General features: G+C 47.8%; 1 protein-coding gene across 1 annotated transcript in view; it reads left to right on the forward strand.

Annotated features, from left to right (window-relative positions):
• Window positions 1-16,749, forward strand: part of CELSR1 (cadherin EGF LAG seven-pass G-type receptor 1) — a 181,305-nt gene that overhangs the window by 94,335 nt on the left and 70,221 nt on the right. The window contains exon 5 of the mRNA XM_038756093.1: window positions 4,351-4,439. Coding sequence (XP_038612021.1) covers window positions 4,351-4,439 — 89 coding nt within the window. The remainder of the gene's footprint in view (window positions 1-4,350; window positions 4,440-16,749) is intronic.

A 16,749-nucleotide genomic window follows, 5' to 3' on the forward strand; every position in this document is an offset into this window, starting at 1 on the left:
CTGAACAGATAGTCAACGGATACCTTCAATGGATTGACTGATTGAGATATGGCAAGTTGTTGTGCTTGCGTTGATTGTACTTAACGTTTGCTTTGCAGGGCCAGGAGAATCATGGTGAGAGAAGTAGCGTGTCTTAGTGGAAAGAGCACAGGCTTGGGAGTCAGAGGACGTGGATTCCAATCCCGGCTCCGCCACTTGTCTGCTCTGTGACCTTGGGCAAGTCACTTAACTTCTCTATGCCTCAGTTACCTCATCTGCAAAATGAGGATTACCCACGTGGGACCATCTGATTACCTTGTATCTACCCCAGCGCTTAGAACAGTGCTTGGTACATAGTAAATGCTTAACAAATACTGTAATAACAGTGTTCCTTGGGTGAAATGCCCCAGGTTGTCTGAGTTCTGTTTGAAAGTCATGGCTTTCCTGGAACTTTAGTTTACATCCTAACCAAGTTGCCATAACCCCATATCCTTGGCTAGGAGATAGACTCAGGGCTGTGCAATTTGCTGCCCTGGTTATTCTTTTTATGGTATTTGTTAAGCACTTACTATGTGCCAGGCACTGTTCTAAGGTGGATACAAGCTAATCAGGTTGGACACAGTCCCTGCTCCTCATGGGGCTCGCAGATTTTGGGGGGAAATCCATGAGACACCCCAGTCCTCCTGGTCCTGGGGAGAAATTAGAGTTTCAGGTTTTGGCCTCGTCCTCTCTAGCTCAATTTCTGGATGTTGGGTGAGGACTGGACCTATCCCGTGATGGCCAAGGTGTCGGGCTGTGGCCTTTCTTTCTGTGCTTGTGTTTAATTGTGGGCCAGATTACAGAAGCATGAAAGGCCCCTTAGAAATTAGGCAGTTTCAGGCACAACTGAATTGCAGGTGCACAAATAGAGACAGTACTAATGAGAAATTTTTAAAAAATGATGGTATTTGTTAAGCACTTAACTCTGTGTTAAGCTCTGTTCAAAGCACTGGGAAAGACACAGGCTAATCAAGTTGGACACAGTCCCTGTCCCACATGGGGCTCACAGTCTTAATCCCCATTACTATTCCATTCATTTTGTTAATGGTGTGCTTATAGCTTTAATTCTATTTGTTCTGACGATTTTGACACCTGTCTACATGTTTTGTTTTGTTGTCTGTCTCCCCCTTCTAGACTGTGAGCCCGTTGTTGGGTCGGGACCATCTCTATATGTTGCCGACTTGTACTTACCAAGCATTTAGTACAGTGCTGTGCACACAGTAAGCGCTCAATAAATATGATTGAATGAATGAATGAACAGATGAGGGAACTGAGGCACAGAGAAGTGAAGTGATGTGCCCGAGGTCCTAAAGCAGATAAGTGGCAGATCTGGGATTAGAACCCAGGCTCTAATTAGAACCAAGGGGAAGTTTAGAAAACCAGGCCTGGGATGAGCAGGGGGAACCTGAAATTGGGGTGCATCGGATCCCACAACCCGAGATTGAGGGGGCAAACCACTCAGCCTGAAAGTAGGAGGGTCAAGCCAATTAAATGGAAGTGTACCATCACACAGCGGGAGGTAAGAATAGGGAATGTGTTCCCATGGGAAAGCTGGGCAGGAGAAACATTATCAGGCAGGTTCAAGAGGGGTTTGGGTAATGAATTACTAGAAGGAAAGTTAAGGATGGGGAGGGTAGAGTTAGGAGCCTTCCCTGACTAAGCCCTCATTTCCTTGTTTCCCGCTCCCTCTGCGTCATCCTGATTTTCTCCCTTTATTCCTTGACTAAGCCCTCTTTTCTTTTTCTCCCACTCCCTTCTTCCTTTCTGCGTTGCCCTAACTTGCTCCCTTTACTCATTCCCCTCTCCCAGCCTCACAGTACTCATGGCCATAACTGTAATTTTTTTATTTATGCTAATGTCAGTCTCCCCCTCTAGACTGTCAGCTCATTGTAGACAGGAAGTGTGTCTGTTATATTGGTATATTGTATTCTCCCAAGCACTCAGTACAGTGCTCTTCACACAGTAAGCGTTCAATAAATGCGATTGATGGGTTGTCGGGTGGGCCATCCCTAAATTGAAAAGCCAGGAAGCCATCCGGGTGAGCAACTATTAAACGGTTTCTCCCGGGATCCTTTTACCTCCATCAGATGCCAAATCCTGGATTGAAAGGACCGTGAGTCTCCCCAGTATCGACTCTGCTCGGTGTCTTAAGCATCACAAGGTTTTATTAGTATCTTCCTCTTGCCTGCTGTGTGACCGTGGGCAAGTCACTTCACGTCTCCAGGCCTCAGTTTAGAGCCAAAAAGAGCCGCCCCGCTCCCTCAGAAAATGGTACATTTCTCCTGGAAGCCCGGGAGGCCAGGGACATGAGCTGCTTGGGGCCGGGGGAGGTCAGCCTGACCCTGCCTCCAGCCTAAGGGAATGTGTCTGTGGATGGCCCTGGGAGTGAGAAGGACCTGGGTTCTAATCCCAGCTCCACCACTTATCTGCTGTATGGCTTGGGCAAATCTCTTCACTTCTCTGTGCCTCAGTTACCTCATCTGTAAAATGGGAAGTAAGACTGTGAGCCCCATGTGGGACAGGGACCATGTCCAATCCGATTACGTTGTATCTACCCCAGCGCTTAGAACTGCATCCGGCACATAATAAGCACTTAACAAGCACCATAATTCATCAATTGTATTTATTGAGCGCTTACTGTGTGCAGAGCACTGTACTAAGCGCTTGACAGTTATAATAATAATGGTGATGATGATCATTGTTGTTGTTGTTGTTATTAAATCAGCGCCAAAAGAGGCCAGACCCAGTGTCATGAAGCTGAAACGGGCCAGGCCTGTCGAAATGTCGGAAGTGCCGTTCCTCAGCCCTTTGAAGCTTTTCAACTGGGGCGTTTCATTTCTCTTTTTGAATACTCACAGTAGAGTCATTTTTACAAGGTGGAGGGAAGGGTAAATTAGGAACTGAAATGGTGCGATCCCATGCTCAGCCACTTCAGCGTGGCTCTCTGTCAGCCTCCCTCTGCCTGTTGAAACCTGAATCGGAAAGTAACCCCCCACCCCCACCCCGAGGAGGTAGGCGATGAAGGAGCGAGTTTTAAAGTTGTTCCTCACTACGGGCCCAAGTTGCGATTTGAGTCAGTTGCTGGCCTGTCTGGGGGCATGTGCGATGTGAGATCTCTCTCCTCACGCCTTCAAAGTTTGACCACGTAATTAGAGACCTGGCAAAGTGCGGCAGGTTAGAGTGCTGGAGTTACCACTCACGGACGGAGCTCAGTTCCTTGGGCGAGCGTTGGCCCCATTCGGCTGCATCACCGTATTTAGAGGAGTCGGGCTAGGGCCAGAGACAACCTTGGGGACGCAGCGTAGCCTAGGGGATAGAGCTCGGGCCTGAGAGGACAGAGGACCTGGGTTCTAATCCCGGCTCTGCCGCTTGTCTGCCATGGGATCTTGGGCAAGTGGCTTCACTTGTCTGGGTCTCCTCCTCATCTGTAAAATAGGGATTAATAATAATGATGGTATGTGTTAAGCGCTTATGTGCCAGACACTGTACTAGGCTCCAGGTGGATACAAGCAAATCGGCTGGACACAGTCCCTGTCCCTTGTGGGGCTCACAGTCTCATTCGCTATTTTACAGATGAGGGAACTGAGGTCCAGAGAAGTGAAGTGACTTTCCCAAGGTCACCCAGCAGTCAAGTGGTGGAGCCAGGATTAGAATCCAAGTCCTTCTCACTCCCAGGCCCGTGTTTTATCCATTACGCCATGCTGCTTCTCATATAAAACTGGGAGCCCCAGGTGGGACAGGGACTCTATCCAACCCGATTACCTTGAATCTACCCCAGGGCTTAGTACAATGCCTGGCACACAGTAAGGGCTTAACAAATACCACAATTATTATTACGAGTAGGAAAGACCGAGGTTCAGGGGACGGCCACGGCTGTTGGCGGGAACGTTCTATGATGGGTTGCACTATATCAGGCTGTGGGCCAGGACGAGGTGCCATAATAGAAACTGGATGGTTTAGTTGGGAGGACAATATGGCAGAATTAGCAGAGACATTCTCTGCCCATAATGAGCTCACAGTTCCAGTGATCCAGATCAACTTTTATCCTCAACACCATCAAGGAATTCACAGAGGGTGGACCACCACTCAATCACACTTAAATAGAAACTAATTTTTTTTCCAAAAAAAAATTCTCACGTTCTAGCTGCTCTGCTGTCAAGAAGGAGAAATTAACTTGTTCCATAGTACAGCACCACAAAATGCCCGTAGGTTCCCTCAGGGTTGGAGTCATCGGTGCAGAGGGTAGATTTCCTTCTTCCGATTGTGGAACCGGGTTAGTCGGACTGCATGGTAATTGTTTCTCCTTGGGGAATCTGAATTCCCACCTTGCAGGTGAGACCACGACAACGGTCACCCCGGCGGTCTCCGGAGGGGTCAGCGACGGTCAGTGGCATTCAGTTCAAGTGCAGTACTATAACAAGGTAAGATGGGCAATGCCAGCCTTTGAGGTGGGCACGAGGTTGGGACGCGAAGGGCATGGTGGCCAAAAGCAGATGTGTTTTATGGGGTTTCAGAAATGCAGATTGACATATATCTCATCAATCAATCAATCATTTGTACTTCTCCTACCTGTAAATGTCCAACTCCCAGCTAGCCCTTTGCGGGCAGTTGTGTTTAATAGACCTGTGGGCAGGGAACGTGTCTACCTACTCTATCTTACTGTATTTTCCCAAACAGTTAGTACAGTGCTCTACACACAGTAGGCACTCAATAAATGCCAAGGATTGTTGAAATCAATCAATCAATCTATCAATTAATGTACTATTGCAACTCTTCCAATCCAGTTAAAGGCGTGACAGAGGCATTGGGTTAAGGCTTCTTCTATGAAGGTTCCCACAGGGCCCAGGATCCGAGTAAGGCAGTGTAGAGAACAGTAGATGATGCGTTCCTTGGACTTGATGTTTTTACTCTTAAATCTGCACTACTTTGTGTTGTCCCAATCCCAGGTATTTAGGACATGGGATTGGGCAGGGTGCGGCTATTTTGCCTCTGAATTATGTTCTCCACTTTCGCCCAGCCTTTGGGTCGAATTTGGGAGCCCACGGGGCCCACGTTTTGCCCCGGGGATGTTCCGTCTACTCAACGCCTTCCTTCAAATCCCACTAGGGCGTGGCCCAGATGCTTTCCCGAGAGGCTCAGTGTGTCCCGGGATTAAAGCTATTAGTGGCTAAGTGAATCCCAGAAACAAATAAAGATGGATAGCACCTGGAGCCATTTAACCAGGAAGGGACACGATGCTGAGAGCCCCGGACCAGTTCTGAATCTACGTACAGCGTGGCGCAGTGGAAAGAGCACGGGCTTTGGAGTCAGAGATCATCAGTCACAAATCCTGGCTCCACCACTTGTCAGCTGTGTGACCTTGGCCAAGTCGCTTAACTTCTCTGTGCCTCAGTTACCTCATCTGTAAAATGGAGATCAAAACTGTGAGCCCCACGTGGGACAACTTGATCACCTTGTAAACTCCCCAGCATTTAGAACAGTGCTTTGCATATAGTAAGTGCTTAATAAATGCCATTATTATTATTATGAGGCATATTATTTTCATGGTATTTGTTCAGCGCTTCCTATGTGCTAGGCACTGTACTAAGCGCTGAAGTTGACACAAGCTACTCAGGTTGGACACGGTCCCTGTCCCACATGGAACTCACAGTCTTAATCCCCGTTTCGCAGAGAAGGTAACTGAGGTATAGAGAAGTGAAGTGACTCTCCTAAATTGCCCAACAGATAAGTGGCAGAGCCGGGATTAGAATCCAGGTCCTTCTGACTTCCAGTCCCTAGCTGTTTCCACCAGGGCCATGCTGCTTCTCCTAGAGTTTTAATAGCAGGATATGACAGTTCAGTGGCGGGAAAAGCTTTTTTTCCCCAAAGACTCTCAAGTCTTCAGCACTGACTAGAAGATTAGTTTCCTAAGAGGCGATGACTCATTGGTTCAGAAGAGTTTAGTCACAGATTCAAACCGTCCGTTTTCAGAGGAGATCGGTAACGAGTATAATGCATAGTACGAGTCCTAGGGTCTGAGCTATTTATTACTCTATTTATTTATTTATTTATTTTACCTGTACATATCTATTCTATTTATTTTATTTTGTTAGTATGTTTGGTTTTGTTCTCTGTCTCCCCCTTTTAGACTGTGAGCCCACTGTTGGGTAGGGACTGTCTCTATATGTGGCCAACTTGTACTTCCCAAGCGCTTAGTACAGTGCTCTGCACACAGTAAGCGCTCAATAAATACGATTGATTGATTGATTGATTGAGCTGGGTGTAGGGGTTGAGTCACCTTCTCTTGTGTCCCAGGAACACCTGTCCCCATGCTTTCGGCGCCCCGCCGCTACGCACATGTAGCTCTGGACTGTGGAAAAAAGTCCGGCTGAACCCGTGGTGGCTGTGAGATCTGACAGCCCCCGGGGTGGGGCGGAAGGAAGAAAACTGAGAATCCAGGGGCCCAAGTTGCCTTTAACACCAGGCTGAGTCAACGCAGACCCGATCTTTAGGGTACAGGCATCCCACAGCTGGAACGGCACACACACCTCAGTGTCAGGAAGGGGGTCCCCCTGTTTCTCCACTTTTTTCCTCCCCTTTTCTTCTCCTCACCTAGTCTCCCACCACCAAAGAGGAGGCATGTGGAGGGGGAGATGGAGGGCAGGAGTAGAGTACAGAAAACAAAACAAATGGTGGAGTTTTGCAGTGGCACCATTGGCTTTAAACCTCTCCATCACCTTCCCTCCCCTCCTATCTTACCTCGCTTCTTTCCTTCTCTAACCCAGCCTGCACATTGGGCTCCTCTTGTGCTCACTTTCTTACTGTGCCTCCATCTTGCTGCCGACCCCGACCCTCGTCCCGCCTCTGGCCTGGAACGGCCTGCCTCCTCAAATCCTACAGACTCCCCACCTTCTCAGAGCCTTGTTGAGGGCACGTCTCCTCCAGGAAGCCTTCCCAGCCTAAGCCCCACCTTTCCTCATCTCCCATTCCCTTCTGCGTCATCCTGACTTGCTCCCTTTGCTCTCCCCCCTCCCCCAGGCCCACAGCACTTATGTCATTTTATTTATTTGTATTGATGTCTTTCTCCCCCGCTCTAGACTGTGAGCTCATTGTGGGCAGGGAGTATCACTGTTTATTGTTGTATTGCACTTTCCCAAGAACTTAGTGCAGTGCTCTACACACAGTGCTTAATAAATGCTATAGAATGAGTGAATGAACACTACATTAACCATGGGTCACTTGCCCCTAATAATAATCAATCAATCAGTCAATCAATGTGGTATTTATTGAGCACTTACTATTCATTCAATCATATTTATTGAGCGCTTACTGTGTGCAGAGCACTGTACTAAGCGCCTGGGAAGTACAAGTTGGCAGCATATAGAGACGGTCCCTACCCAACAGCGGGATCACAGTCTAGAAGACTGTGCGCTACTGTGTGCAGAGTACTGTACTAAGCGCTTGGGAGAGGACACTGCAACAGAATTAGCCTTAGTACAGTGCTCTGCCCACAGTAAGAGCTCAATAAATAGGATTGAATTGGCCTACACATTTCCTGCCCATAATGAGCTTACAGTCTAGAGGGAGCTTACAGTCCAGGGGAACTAACAATAGTAATAATAATAATATTTAAGAGCTTATTGTGTGCCAGGCACTGTACTAAGCACTGGGCTAGATACAAGATAATCAGGTTCAGATATAGTCCCTGGCCCACATGGGGCTCACAGTCTTAGTAGGGCAGGTTTTGAATTCCCATTTTACAGTTGAGGAAGCTGAAGTGGTGGTATTTAATAATAGTCATGGAGGTATTTGTTAAGCACCTTCTAAAGTGCTGGAATCGACACAGTCAAATCAGGTTAGGCACGGTCCCTCTCCCACATGGGGCTCACAGTCTTAATTTCCATTTGACAGATGAGGTAACTGAGGCACAGAGAAGTGATGTGACTTGCCCAGGGTCCCAAAGCAGGCAACTGGCGGAGCCGGGATTAGAACCCAGGACCTCCGAGTCCCAGGCTCAGGCGCTTTCCACTAGGCCTCAATGCTATCCTAGTGTATCAGTAAGTTGACAAAACATTGTACATTTGAGCAGAAATTAGTAGTATAACGGATTAAACCACTACTAGAGAGATACCACCAACTGTGTTAGAAAGGAAAGAAGAGGCTAATGTAAGATGATAAACAGATGATGGAGGATTATTAGAACCAACAACTTCCTTTGACAGGACAATGTCCTTTCATCACAATCTAGAAGATTCCCTGAATGGCAGGATTAGTTCTTTCTCAAGATCTCCAGAGAGCTCAGATGGCCTTGGCCTACGGTTATTTGATAAAGGAAACAAACCCATTCACCCGTATACCTTTATTCCTCTATTATGTGTTCCTCTTCGAATCGTACAATAGGGAAATGTTTAACTTAGATTACGAGCATCTGCTCTTAGGGCGTCAGTTCCCCGGCTGGTGAAAAATGCCGTTTTGGCACGATTTTGGGATTCTGCCCAATAGGTTTAATGGCGGAGGATATTCGTTACGCAAATGAAAACGGAACCTTTCTCGTTGTGCTGGCAGGCATGCAGAAAGATCTTAGGGCTGTCAGGGCTTGGGAAGTGAACTTAACAACGCCTGCATTTGACAATATTTGGATTGAACGGCGGGCAGCCCGTGAAGAATTCAGAATTGCCGCCAGGGAAGATGAGATGCCTTGACATCTCCAGAGCAGTCCTTAAAACGCTGAAACAATCAGGTGCCCTGGCTAGAAAATCCCAGCGCGTCTTTATTTCTGGCACGATTGCCATTTCTCTTACAGCTAGAACTGTGCTTAGTGGAGAGAACCTGGGCCTGGGAGTGAGAAGGGCCAGGGTTCGAATCCTGGTTCTGCCACTCGTCTGCTGAGTGACCATGGGCAAGTCACTTCACTTCTCTGTGCTCAAGTGCCCGCATCTGTATAATAAAGATTAGGGCCATGAGCCCCACGTGGGACAGGGACTGTGTCCAGGCTGATTAGCTTGGATCTACCCCAGCACTTAAAACAGTGCTTGACACATAGTAAGCGCTCTGCACACAGTAAGCGCTCAATAAATACGATTGAATGAATGAATGAATACGAGCGTGCTGTGAGAGCGAGGTGAAAATCAAAGTGCTTTAAGGGTAAACGCCTGGGCGGTGCAGACGGGAGGGCAACTAGGTAAGGGAGGGATCAGGGAAGGCCTCTTGAAGGGGAGATTATTTCAGTAGGACTCTGGAGACGGTGAGAGCAGTGGTCTTTTGGACGTGAAATCGAGGGGAGTTTCATCTGAAGCATCTGGTTTTAGAGGGAGCGGCAAGACTCAGATGATCTTGGTTCGGGCCTGGTATGTTTCATTGGGAAGAAGAAAGTTCTCTGAGACCTCGCCTTCTTTGGGTGGTTGGAGTCAGGAACCCGTCCATTTAATATGGCTCCTCAAGCCCTCGCCCGACATTGCCTTGTACCCGCGTTTCCTCTGTGACGTCCCAACAAGGGGCGACCTCATACTTAATGCCCAAAGATTAGAAGGCTGAGCGAATGGTTCGCTGACTCAGATGAATAAATTAGGGTTTGGGTTGCTCCAAGGTAAATATTTTATGTCTGAACTTGATAGAAGTTAGGCAATAGCTCAGGAAGAGCATTTCTGAAACGGGGTGTCTCACTTTAGCTGACCCAAAGAGGGTCAGGTATTAAATTTCACATTTTGGGGTTCCAGAGCTTATTGAATTACCCAAGACTCGGGGTTCTTTAAAAAATGGTGCCTGGGTTTATTTTATCATCATCAAAATAACTGTGGTATTTGTTAAGTGATTACTATGTGCCAGGGCGGAGGGAAACTCGACCAAGTGTCACTGGGGTCTTTTGTGCACGTGACCCCCCCGTCAGAGGAGCTGAAAGATAGGTGATCTCATTTCCTTCGGAAAACACGGACCTCTACACGGACCTCTCTCAGCAGGTGATAGACGGCCAACGGTTATGGAATTGGAACTAGTCCCCAGATTAGAAAGACATCCCCACCCCACTATAACGGCTTTTAGGAAACCCTCCCTGGTGTGTTTGACGTTCTGCTTAAATCAGGACTTACGTCCACAATTTATCTATTTCTATTTATGTCTGTCTTTCTCCATCTAGCCTGATAGCTCGCTGTGGGCAGAGAATGCTTTTTTTTGTTTTGTGTTCTGGTATTTTTTTTTAACGTATCTGTCAGGCCCTGATCTGAGTACTGGGGTAGATACAAGATAATCAGGTTCAACACCATTCATTCATTCATTCACTCATTCAATCGTATTTATTGAGCGCTTACTGTGTGCAGAGCACTGTACTAAGCGCTTGGGAAGTACAAGTCGGCAACATATAGAGGCGGTCCCTAACCAACAATGGGCTCACAGTCTAGAAGGGGGAGACAGAGAACAAAACAAAACTTGTGGACAGGTGTCATCAGAATAAATAGAAGTAAAGCTAGATGCACATAATTAACAAAATAAATAGAATAGTAAATATGTACAAGTAAAATAGAGTAATAAATCTGTGCAAACATATATACAAGTGCTGTGGGGCGGGGAAGGAAGAAGGGGGGTGGGGAGAAGGAGAGGAAAAAGGGGGCTCAGTCTGGGAAGGCCTCCTGGAGGAGGTGAGCTCTCAGTAGGGCTTTGAAGGGAGGAAGAGAGCGAGCTTGGCGGATGTGCGGAGGGAGGGCATACCAGGCCAGGGGGAGGACGTGGGCCGAGGGTCGACGGCGGGACAGGTGAGAACGAGGCCCAGTGAGGAGGTTAGCGGCGGCAGAGGAGCGGAGGGTGCGGGCTGGGCTGGAGAAGGAGAGAAGGGAGGTGAGGTAGGAGGGGGCGAGGGGATGGACAGCCTTGAAGCTCAGGCTGAGGAGTTTTTGCTTGATGCATCCCTGTCCCACATAGGGCTCACAGTCTAAGTCAGAGAGAGGAAGATTTAATCCCTATTTTACAGATGAGGTAAATGAGGCACAGAGAAGTGACGTGACATGCCCAAGATCATACGGCAGACAAGTGGCGGAGCTGGGATTAGAGTTAATGAAGCATTTAGGCACTACTCTAAGTGCTGGAGGAAATACAGGATAATCACGTTGGACACAGTCCATCTCCCACATGGGGCTCACAGTCTTAATCCCCATTTTACAGGTGAGGGAACTGAGGCACAGAAAAGTTAAGTGACTTGCCCAAGGTCACTCAGCAGACATGTGGCAGAGCCAGGATAGAACGCAGGTCCTTTTGATTTCCAGGGTCTTGTTCTATCATGTTTTATAGAGAAGCAGCATGGCTAAATGGAAAGAGCAGGGGCTGTGGAGTTAGAGGTCATGGGTTCAAATCCCGGCTCCACCAACTGTCAGCTGTGTGACTTTGGGCAAGTCACTTAACTTCTCTGTGCCTCAGTGACCTCATCTGTAAAATGGGGATTAAGACTGTGAGGCCCCCGGGGGACAACCTGATCACCTTGTAACCTCCCCAGCACTTAGAACAGTGCTTTGCGCATAGTAAGCGCTTAATAAATGCCATTATTATTATTATTATTATCCACCAAGCCATTCTGCTTCTCTTGTACTGTGCTCTCGCAATCGCCTAGTATGGTGTTCAGCACATAGCAAGCACTCAGTAAATACCATTGATTGATTGATTAGTCATTGTATAAAGGAAGTTCTTGATCCTGCCCACAGATTTTGGGGGATTTAAACAGCAGTAAATGCTAAGCCTCCTATATTTAGCTTTAGAAAATAATTACCATTTAGGTTTTTACAGTTATGGATGTTTTCCATTCTCTTCCTGTGTTGTTAGGAAAACCCATCATGGAAATATAACCTCTCCCATAGCGACTATTCTGTTAAAGTTCCATGCATTAAGAACTCGACTCGTAAAAGCCTGGGAACTTGGTGTGGTGCTGTGTTCTTCTGTCCGAATGAAGCTAATTCCGCCAACCGCTATGAAAGTCGAAGTCTAGCTAAATTTGCCATTTCATTCGCTGCATTGCCTTCTCTGCCCCTTGTTTCTCAATCTCATAATTACTTAATTACAACATTTCTTAAGCACTTACTACGTGCCAAGCACTGTACTAAAAGTTGGGGGTAGATAAAAGTAATCAGGCTGCGTGCAGTCCCCGTCCTCTACGGGGCTCACAATCCAACTAGCCGGGAGTAGGATTTAATTCCCCATTTTACAGATGAGGAAACTGAGGTCCAGAGAATAATAATAATAATGCATTAAGCGCTTACTAAGGACCAGGCACTGTTTCAAGCTCTGGGGTAGATACAGGATAATTGGGTTGAACGTGGTCCCTGTCCCACCCAAGGGACTCACCGTCTTAATCCCCATTTTTCAGGTGAGGTAACAGGCCCATAGAAGCTAAGTGACTTGTCCAAGGTCTCACAGCAGACAAGCGGCAGAGCTGAGATTAGAACCCGTGACCTTCTGACTCCCGGCCTGGCTCTATCCATTAGGCCCTGGTGATGATGGTATTTGTTGAGCACTTACTATGTGCCAAGCACTGTTCTAAGCGCTGGGTCATGCCACTAAGCGAACCAGGTGACTCGCCCAAGTTCACACAGTGGCCAAGTGGCAGAGCCGGGATTAGAATCCAGGCCCTCCAACCCCCCGGGCCCGGGCCGTTTCCCCAAGCCACGCTGCTTCCCAAGGTAGAAAATAGAGCCCGGATGGTCGGTTCACATCCAAGGCAGCCGCAGGAGGAAAACGGAGGAAAGCCCCAATTTCCTGTGAAGTACCTGAGGCGTGCCAGTTTGTACTGAAGGATTTTTTCTGCTTCAAAGCCACCAAGAACTCTAAAGAGTTGCCAGGGCTTTCCAACGAGGAGGCTGACGCAGCCCAGAAACACGTGAAGAATTTGAAGAAGTTGGAACCCTTCCTTTTTAATTCTGGAAAAAGGCCCCCTCAGAGCAAATTTGCCGAAGGCCGTGCCTGGCGGCGCCATCTCCCAGTCAGACAGTTTTTTTATTGAGCGCTTACTATGTGCAGAGCACTGTACAAAGCGCTTGGGAGAGTGCAGTAGAACAATGAACCGACACATGCCCTGCCCACAATGAGCTTACAGTCCAGAGGAGGAAACAGACACTAATATAAAATAAATCAATGACAGATATGGACGTAAGCGCCGTGGGGCTGGGGGGATGTGAATAAAGGGAGCAAGTCAGGGTGACACGGAAGTGGGAGAAGAGGAAAGGAAGGCTTAGTCAGGGAAGGCCTCTTGGAGGAGATGGACCTTCAGTAAGACTTTGAAGGGAGGGAGATCATTGTCTGTGGGAGGGAGGGGGTTCCAGGGCAGAGGCAGGACGTGGACGAGAGGTGAGTGACAAGACAGATGAGATGGAGGGACAGTGACAAGGTTATCACTAGAGAAGTGAAGTGTGCCGGCTGGGTTAGAGGAGAGTAGCAAGGTGAGGTAGGAGGAGGCAAGGTGATTGAGAGCTTTAAAGCCATAGTTGAGGAGTTTCCGTTTGATGCAGGGGTGGATAGGAAACCACTGGGGGATCTTGAGGAGTGGGGCAATATGTCCTCAATGTTTTTGAAGGGAAAAAAGAATCCCAGTGAGATTTGTGCAACCGACCCCAATATCCCTTATCCACTTGACCACGTTGGGTGTGATCAGTCCTAACTGGAGCCTTGTTGGGGTACGGAGAAGAGAGGCTTGGGGTTTCTGCCGGCTTAATTCATCATCATCATCAATCGTATTTATTGAGCGCTTACTATGTGCAGAGCACTGTACTAAGCGCTTGGGAAGTACAAATTGGCAACATATAGAGACAGTCCCTACCCAGCAGTGGGCTCACAGTCTAAAAGGGGGAGACAGAGAACAAAACCAAACATACTAACAAAATAAAATAAATAGAATAGATCTGCACAAATAAAATAAATAAATAAATAAATAGAGTAATAAATATGTACAAACATATATACATATATACAGGTGCTGTGGGGAAGGGAAGGAGGTAAGATGGGGGGGATGGAGAGGGGGACGAGGGGGAGAGGAAGGAAGGGACTCAGGCTGGGAAGGCCTCCTGGAGGAGATGAGCTCTCAGCAGGGCCTTGAAGGGAGGAAGAGAGCTAGCTTGGCGGATGGGCAGAGGGATTGGGGGCATTCCAGGCCCGGGGGATGATGTGGGCCGGGGGTCGATGGCAGGACAGGCGAGAGCGAGGTACGGTGAGGAGATCAGCGGTGGAGGAGCGGAGGGTGCGGGCTGGGCTGTAGAAGGAGAGAAGGGAGGTGAGGTAGGAGGGGGCGAGGTGATGGACAGCCTTGAAGCCCAGGGTGAGGAGTTTCTGCCTGATGCGCAGATTGATTGGTAGCCACTGGAGATTTTTGAGGAGGGGAGTGATATGCCCAGAGCGTTTCTGGACAAAGATAATCCGGGCAGCAGCATGAAGTATGGGTGAAGTATTCACCCTTCTTGCAAAAACCAAGAAGGTATTGTCTGTGTTGAGGGGTGTGCTAAGGAGAAGAGCTTAGGGTGGTTCCCAGAAGCTTCTCAGCAGGAACACAAGTAACTGGATCCGCATCCCCGTCGCCAACAACAATGTGGAGTGAAATGGGACCCTAGCTCACTGTGGGCAGGAGCTACAATCACGTGACTCTTGAGCTACCGTCATTTTCTTTTCCATCTTAGGCGACAGGTTTTCTGTTGGAGCTTAGTTTTCTGTTCCGTTTTTTTTAATGGTCTTTGTTAAACGAGTATTATGAGTCACACGCTGTACTAAGCGCTGGCGTAGCTACAAGGTTGTCAGGTTGGACACAGTCCCTGTCCCGCACGGGGCTCACGGTCTTCATCCCCATTTTACAGGTGAGGGAATGGAGGCCCTGAGAAGTGAAGTTCATTCAGTTGTATTTATTGAGCGCTTACTGTGTGCAGAGCACTGCACTAAGCGCTTGGCTGGGCACAGCACAATAGAGTTGATAGACATGGAACTCACGTGTGGGCAGGGATCATGGATCTGTTGTATCCTCTGTTGTATTCTCCCAAGCACTTAGTACAATGCACCACAAGGCATAAGTGCTCAATAAATATTCATTAAAGCACCGAAAGGCTTGATTCCCTCAAAAAGCCTGCTTAAGGTCGTTAGCTACTGCTAAACAAAATCACTGGTTGTCAATAATGGACTTGTGTCCATTGGTGTGAGGGTTTTGAAAAGATGGGCATGCACTTTTAAAGTCCGTCTTCCTTGAACGGTTCAACTCTGGGTTTTTTTTGTGTTTTTTTTTTAATGGCATTTATTAAGCACTTACTACGTGCAAAGCACTGTTCTAAGCACTGGGGAAATTACAGGGTGATTGGGTTGTCCCACATGGGGCTCACAGTCTTAATCCCCATTTTACAGATGAGGTAACTGAGGCACAGAGAAGTTAAGTGACTTGCCCAAAGTCACGCAGCTGACGGTTGGCGGAGCCGGGATTCGAACCCATGAACTCTGACTCCAAAGCCCGGCCTCTTTTCACCGAACCACGCTGCTTCTCTGTTGTATTGTACTCTCCCAAATGCTTAGTAGCGTGGTGCTCTGCACACCGTAAGTGCTCAGTAAATACCGTGGATGATGATTTTTAGAGAGTGCAGCAGACAAAATAGAGTGGGCTTGAAACTCTGATTTTTAGAGAGTGCAGCAGACAAAATAGAGTGGGCTTGAAACTCTTATAGGTGACATTTTTATCCTTTCATTTTTCCTTTACCAGTTAAGCCGTAGGTATATTTACAGTCGGCAAACTCTTATCAGTCCTAGAGAAGAATGTTTCCTCATACCTAAGAGTAGCTAAGTTTGTTGTGTCTCCCTCTGTTCCAAATGTGTGTGTGTGCTTTCATGCCGGAGTCACTGCCTGTGATTTGGGTAATTATCTCCGTCTCCTAGAATTCAGCCCTTTGATGTTTTTCTTCTCTCGGTTGAACAGAATGTTGCAAGTCACCTCCTTCTTTAAATTACGGTTTTTGTTAAGCACTATGTGCCAGGCACTCTACTGAGCACTGGGGTAGATACAAAATAACAATAATAATAATAGAAATTATGGTATTTGTTAAGCGCTTAAAATGTGCCACGCACTGTTCTAAGCACTGGGGTTGATAGACGGTAATGAGGTTGGGCACAGTCCCTGTCCCACATGGGGCTCACAGTCTCAATCCCCATTTTACAGATGAGGGGACTGAGGCCCAGGGAAGTGAAGTGACTTACCCAAGGTCACACAGCAATCAAGTGGCAGAGCTGGGATTACCACCTGACTCCTCTGATTCCTCAACCCATGTTCTTCATTCAGTCGTATTTATTGAGTGCTTACTACTACTACTAATAATAATGTTGGCATTTGTTAAGCGCTTACTATGTGCAAAGCACTGTTCTAAGCGCTGGGGGGGTACAAAGGGATCAGGTTATCCCACGTGGGGCTCACAGTCTGAATCCCCATTTTACAGATGAGGCAACTGAGGCTCAGAGAAGTTAAATGACTTGCCCAAGGTCACACAGCAGACATGTGGCGGAGCTGGGATTCGAACCCCTGTCCTCTAACTCCAAAGCCCGGGCTCTTTCCACTGAGCCACGCTGCTTCTCTAACTGTGTGCTTACTGTGTGCAGAGCACTGTACTAAGCGCTTGGGAAGTACAAGTCTTGCCAATAGGCCACGGTCTGTGTCCCCACATGAGGCATAAAGTCCCATTTTACTGATGAGGTCACTGAGGACCAGAAAAGTGAGGTGACTTGCTCAAGGTCACGGCTCAGCAGACAAGCGGCGGAGTCGGGATT

Source organism: Tachyglossus aculeatus, chromosome 14 (genome assembly GCF_015852505.1).
Source record: "Tachyglossus aculeatus isolate mTacAcu1 chromosome 14, mTacAcu1.pri, whole genome shotgun sequence".
NCBI classification, from domain to species: Eukaryota; Metazoa; Chordata; class Mammalia; order Monotremata; family Tachyglossidae; genus Tachyglossus; species Tachyglossus aculeatus.